The sequence below is a fragment of the Triticum aestivum genome, chromosome 1A (assembly GCF_018294505.1).
Source record: "Triticum aestivum cultivar Chinese Spring chromosome 1A, IWGSC CS RefSeq v2.1, whole genome shotgun sequence".
NCBI lineage: Eukaryota > Viridiplantae > Streptophyta > Magnoliopsida > Poales > Poaceae > Triticum > Triticum aestivum.
In genome coordinates this window covers 511,929,899-511,936,266 of record NC_057794.1, presented here as the reverse complement: position 1 = coordinate 511,936,266, position 6,368 = coordinate 511,929,899, and the positions used below count along the sequence as shown (strand labels likewise).

General features: G+C 43.0%; 1 protein-coding gene across 1 annotated transcript; it reads right to left on the bottom strand.

Annotated features, from left to right (window-relative positions):
- Window positions 1-3,355: 3,355 nt before the first annotated feature.
- LOC123167075 (uncharacterized) lies at window positions 3,356-3,802 on the bottom strand. The gene is made up of 2 exons (XM_044584940.1): window positions 3,671-3,802; window positions 3,356-3,582 (listed from the first exon to the last, which is right to left on the bottom strand). Exons 1-2 carry the CDS (start codon window positions 3,792-3,794, stop codon window positions 3,380-3,382), a joined length of 327 nt encoding a protein of 108 aa, XP_044440875.1. The 5' UTR covers window positions 3,795-3,802; the 3' UTR covers window positions 3,356-3,379.
- Between the last annotated feature and the right edge of the window lie 2,566 nt (window positions 3,803-6,368).

The following is a 6,368-nucleotide window of genomic DNA, read 5'->3' as shown; positions in this document are numbered from 1 at the left end:
CAGATCTGGAGTGGTTTGGGAGGAATTTGACCAAACTGGAAGGAGGAGGGAGGTGCGGATTTTGCGGGATTGGAGGAGGGTCGTGGGTGTGCCAATTATATGTGCAGGAATTAGGGGTGGATGGAACATACATGATATTGTTGAAGCTTTTCTCGGCCATGCGATCAAAACGAAATCAACGATGGAGCAACGGTCTGACGATTGGAAGAGATCTGACGTCTGAATATAAGTGTTTCCCTTACATATACGGGTAAACCAGATATAATTAATTTATGTGCGGTAAATTAAGGACCATAATGGTTGATGTTGTAATGAACTTTGCAAAATTATAGATATTTCAAGAAATTGGATTGGAATCATTAGTGTGGATCTGAGATTGCTAAGTATGACACCTTGAAGCTAATTTTCAAAATGGAGTAGATCTCGCAGCACTAGGGAGTATAATATGATGAAATCAGTAGCTACTCACTGCTCATGTCTTATGTCATGACTTAATAAAATGTGTGGGAGAGCACTTTGTAAAGCAATCATAATATCGACAAAATGTAGACTTTAACCGTAGTCATTGATAATCTGTGTAGGCAGTAGATCTACATAACTATCTTGTGATCCCAAGCATCAATTTGAAGAAAATCACTTTGAATTTTGTATTCATATTTGCAAGAAATCAAAAATCTCAATTACAAATAGACGTAATTAATCTCGACATGTGCCAAACAAGGGAATGTATTACATCATTCACAGATTCTGGAATGCATGGTACTCAACAGAAAAACAGTAGTGAAATTTAACAGAGTCTAAAACAAGAATAAAATCACTGCTAGAAGTGTTGTTAGAACACTAATCTGCTAAAATGCTGAAATTTTCCAGCAAGTAAGCAAGGCCTGCTAGTGGCCTGGTACGTAAATGGGCCAGAGCGACCAGGGAATAGGAAATCCCCATTAGCACACGACCGACACAAGCGGGCAGATACCACCATGGTGCCGCTGCTTCACAATGGGCGTGTTTGGTTGCCCGCATCGAGCCCAACCAGGCCCGCACGGGAAGGGTGAGGACTGTTTGGTTGCTTGGTTTTCCTGTTGGGCCTGCATCGCACGCTTCTCAAAGCAGCCCAGAGTCTGGCTCGCTGGAAACGCTCGGATCGACAGTTTCTCGCGAGCCAGGCTCAGTGCGGCGCGAGGTCGCACGGGTGGGAGTGAGGCGAGGGCGAGGGAGGATGGCGGGAGATGGAAATTTGGCGCGCCGTCCCGGCGCCAAATTAGCCTCACCCTCATTTCACTCGCTCACCCATAGCCACTGCCCCCTTTCTTCCCTACTGCTACACCACCGGCGGTGGCTGCGATTTCAGATCTGCGCTATAGGCGGCGGCGGCGTTTGCGGCGGATCTGGTGCTCCCCTTGTTGTTGGCCACCATCTGGTCAACCTAGTCTGTGCCATGGCTCCCCCTATGCCGTCCTCATCTCTGACGCCGGTAAGCAGCCCCCCCTCCCGCCCTTTGTTAGCTCAGTGGTTAGGTCGTTAAGCTAGGTGTAGGATCGATTTCCTACTGAACGAACCGTCGATTTCGACTAGGTTATGGACGCACAGATGAGGCTGATAATCTAGGCAGCAGCACTGATTAGTGTGATTCAGGCATGGGTCATGTTCATGCACCAGAGAGCTATTCGTCGTGTTGGAAGACCTTTGATCCACTATGGTCCATTGTTTCCCCGGGAACAGGAGAGGATCCAAAATCTAAACTACATCTACAACTGCAATGACGTCGAGGCTCTGTGGATGCTTAGAATGAAAAGAGCACCATTTTCCAGACTTGTCGAGACCTTCAGGAGTAGGGGGCTGCTACAAGATAGCATCAACACCAGTGTCGAAGAGCAAGTGGTCATGTTCCTCCATGTTGTTGTCCATAACCAGAGGTTTTAGGGTCATTCACAACACGTTCAGGAGATCAATTGAGACCATCTCTAGGTACTTCAAGCAAGTGCTTTATGCTATTAGGGAGCTTAGAGGAGAGATGATCAAGAGACCATCTGATCAGACTCCACCCAAGATTCGCGGAAGCCCGAGATGGTATCCATACTTCAAGGTGAGCATTGACAATATACACTTTTCATGGCTTGATATGCTTGTATTGTTCAAGTTGAGCACTAACACAGGCTTGTGATGCCATTTTCAGGATTGCATTGGGGCAATAGATGGTACTCATGTCACTGCCAGAGTTCCTAGGTCACAGTCTACAGCATACAAGGGGAAGCACTACACAAGCCAGAATGTGCTTGTTGCTGTTGACTTTGATCTGAAGTTCACATATGTGCTGGCTAGCTGGGAGGGGCCAGCGCATGATGCTAACATTCTCACTGACAGCATGAGTGGACCTGATGGGATCAACATCCCCGATGGCAAGTTCTACATTGGAGATGCTGGCTATGCATGTCGGTCGGGTATTCTTCCACCCTTCAGGAAAATAAGGTACCATCTCAATGAGTTCTCTAGTAGGAGCTATCCTAGGACTGCACAAGAGCTGTTTAATCTCAGACACTCCAGCCTTAGAGTAACTGTTGAGAGGGCATTTGGAGCTCTGAAGAATATGTTTAAGATCCTGGATCAGAAGCCATTCCACCCATACTCCACTCAGGTTAACCTAGTTCTTGCTTTGCATTCTGCATAACTGGATCCTCTAGTGGGGCTTTGATGAACACGTGCCTGAGGAGGAAGATGTCGAGCCTGACGATGTTGTTAGCTCTGGCCATGGTGTGGAGGCATTTGACAATGACGCTTGGAAGACCAAAAGGTTGGAGTGGGCAGAGGCGATGTGGCTTAACAGAGGTCAGTGCAGGATTTGAAGAAGATGGAAGAAGAACAAGAAGCAGCAGCAGCAGTAGCAGAAGCAGAAGCAGAAGAAGAGGAGAGGAAGAGGAAGATCTGGTAGTAGCAACACCGATGTACTATCCCCTATTTAGCCAATGGCTCTTAATAATTTAAATTGTCATTTGATAGTAGTTAGGATGAACTATCATTTGTTTAAGTAGATGGCGCTACATGTTCAGATTCTATGTGGTAAGCTCACCACTAATTAGAAGTGGTGACAACACCTTATGCAGGTTGCAACCAAACACCATGTCATATGTGAGCCTAATGCAATGCGGGCAACCAAACGTCAGATCAAAAATGGTTGTCTCATGCAACTAGGGGCATGCAGGCAATCAAACTATGTGCATCTGGGTTTTTTTTTTGGCATGCATCTCCTCAAACCGGCTCAATAGAGCCAGGCTCGCCGGGCCAGACTGGATCGGCAATGTAATCAAACACGCCCAATAGGAATGTTCTTTTTGCCATCTATAGGCAGGCACGCACGACGCGATCGAAACGAGATTTATTTATTTCACCATTGGCAGAAAAAGCTGCTCCTGCGTGGCTGCAGAGCATCAACACAGTTCTTCTTACAGCAGCAGGTGGTCAGGAAGGGAAAGGCGGCGCAGAAGCCCGAGTCGTACCCTTCCGCCCAGCACGGCTTGTTACAAGTGCCGTGCTTGGCGCACAACCCCCCGCGCCACGTCTCGCTGATGTCGTCGCAGGTGTGTACGTCTGCACCCCATGACCGGTTGCCACGATTAGCCAAGAATTACGGTCGACCGAGAGAAAGAATGAAAAAAGAAAAAAAATTATCATGTACGAGTGTTCTTGGCAATGGAGTCAGGAATATCCCGAGCACAGTTAGCCATGGCGATGATCAGCAGATACACACTCAGCTTCACTAATAAGCTCTTCTTCATCTCCCACCATGCTCCCATGGCCATGCCTATGCTTTGTTTGGTTGCTTCTTCCCCCTTCCAATATCCGCATATATATAGCCAAGATGTGATTCATGTATTTTCTAGGGGTTCAGAGGTGCAATAATGCGTTGGATTTATGCCACCATAGCTCTCCTCGATTATATCTAATAATTTCCTTATGGCTACAACATTAGCTTTCTCAAATCACACCTAGTCATAGCCAAATTTATTTCATAAGATACCTGTGGCTTACGTACATCATTTCTTTAGGATATACTAGCTATTCTCGCGCGGCGCCATGCCGCGCCCTGTAGATATGTCATGTTTATGTATGCTGTTTTTGTTTTATTTTCAACTTTAAATTAGAGAGCTACATGGATAAGCTTGTAATTAGAAAAAAGAAGTCGTGCATAGAGGCAAATTGGAAAAGATACATTTATTGTCACCATAGGTGTGTCTATGTAATTTTTGGCATCCGCTATATAAACTCCACCTTTTCTTTTCAGTTTTATGTGTATATATGTTTTCTTTTGGAGTGACTAATATAAGGAATGTCTGTTTCAAAAAAAACATGCATCATATGGATAGGCAATAGTTGTCACGTATACCATGGCACATATTAGTCACTCCGGTCAAGAATGTGAAAGGGAAAAATAACAGGGTAAATAAACTTGGAAGAGACCTATAGGGAGCAGCGGCGAGGCCAGCCTAAAGTATCTGTGGGGTCAATGGTATTTTTTGGATGTTTTTTTCAGTATAAACAGTAACTGAACAGTGTTTTTAGGCTTATTTTCTAAAAAACTGTGGGATCAACTGACCCCACAGACTAACTTGTAGCTTCGCCCCTGATAGGGAGTAATCCCTCTCCGGTCTAGAGTCTTTTTCCTCAAGAAAGCATAAAAAAAATGGATATAAATATGAGAGCACATACAGAAAAATTGTACACTTCCATGTCTTCCAGATACCACCATTGGAGCTGAATTAATCGAACTGAGTGAGTTTCCTGTATGAGCAAAAATACTAAGCATTCGACCTTACAGCTCACAGCCGATTTGATGATGCATGCGTGGAAATAAACACTTCTAACATATTACTTAAGCACCCAACAGCGTCTGAATTCTGTAAGAATCCATACATGAACAGAAAATAAGAAAAAAAATGAAATGCAAAATGTTGTATGAATGGACGAAGTATATAATCTAACTTATGTTTCGTTATAAGCAAATCAGTTTTTGTGATGGAAAGACTTTTGTGGTGGACGGAAGCAAAGTTTTCTTGCGGTGGAAGCATAATAAATATTCATGGGATTCATTGTTTTCCCATATCAAAGAAATAACTCTCAGATGCAATTTTTTGTTACATGGAAGCATGGTTTTTGGACACAATTTTTTGTTGGATTGCAACAGAAGCAAATTGTGTCATTTGTGGAAACATTTTTTTATTGTGTTGGAAATAAAAATAAATTCCACTGGATACAAGTTTTCCTTACATCAGAGCAATTGATTAAATTACTAGGATCCATAAAATCAATAATATGTTTCTTCTGAAAATAAAAAGGTATGAAATTTTACTAGTATCATATGAGACATCCTTGCTTAATTGAGCGATGGAAGCAGAAGCAGTCTAGACAACTTGGTTCTAAGAAGCAAAGGCTCGTATAAATTAACTGGCTACTAGGACGAGAGCAGTTTCCGGAAGGAAGCATGGTAATCGTAATACTAGGATGAGAGCAGTTATAGGAAGCATCGTAATAAAAGGAGGACGTTACCAAAGAATCTAGCTAACAACATGCGTCCTTCCCGCACAGGATCTAACGGCTTGTGTGCCACTAATCCTACAGCTATGGACTAGTATGATGAAACGCTAGGGATCAGTAGTCTGATCCCTAGTGGTTCCTATCTTATAATTTAAGAGGCTGCAGTACGTGTGTGTTGTACTATGAACTATGGCATAAAAGGGAATCAAGCAACCTCTTATTCCAACATCATCACTTGTCTGTTCTAAAGCATCTGGAAAGGGAACAACATGAACCTTTTGTATTGCTTAGTTCAATGTTCAGGTCAGCAGAAATACCTGTTGTAGTTCCTCTAAAGAAAATTTTGAATGGTAGTGACTGTAGTTACAGCAATATTAACCAGAAGTAATAGAGGAAATCACAGCATGTTGTCCTTGAGATCAATACTGGCCATATAAAATACCTATAGACTGTAAAAATTAAAGTGATACATACCAACAATAACTCTTTAGTCCATGCTAGAACCTGAGTGCAACTTCACGTTAGTAGCTGTAAAGAGTTGCATGTATTATTGCAGTGCTCATTGCCAAATGAGATGAAACTCTTCTAGTTGAACATTCAGACAAAGGGGACATGCTATAGATGACACATGCCACTCGTTCGTACATTTTTGTACAACATAAACACAAAGAAAATCACAAACTGGGAGATTGAATATGTATAATTCCCAAACTATTTTCAGCATCTGCATTCGGACTTGCATTTCATTAAGTGCACATGCTGGTAGTTGTGCTTCTAAAATCGTTTAAGCAAGAATCGTCTAGGATAAGATCTGTTAGAAATAATTTTGCTTAAAGAGCGGT

Excerpts from the sequence above, each read along its gene's own strand:
- LOC123167075 (XM_044584940.1), bottom strand. The coding sequence starts at position 3,794 with ATGGCCATGGGAGCATGGTGGGAGATGAAGAAGAGCTTATTAGTGAAG. Across the intron at positions 3,583-3,670 it reads CTCCATTGCCAAGAACACTC|ACGTACACACCTGCGACGAC; the intron begins GTACATGATAAT and ends CATGGGGTGCAG.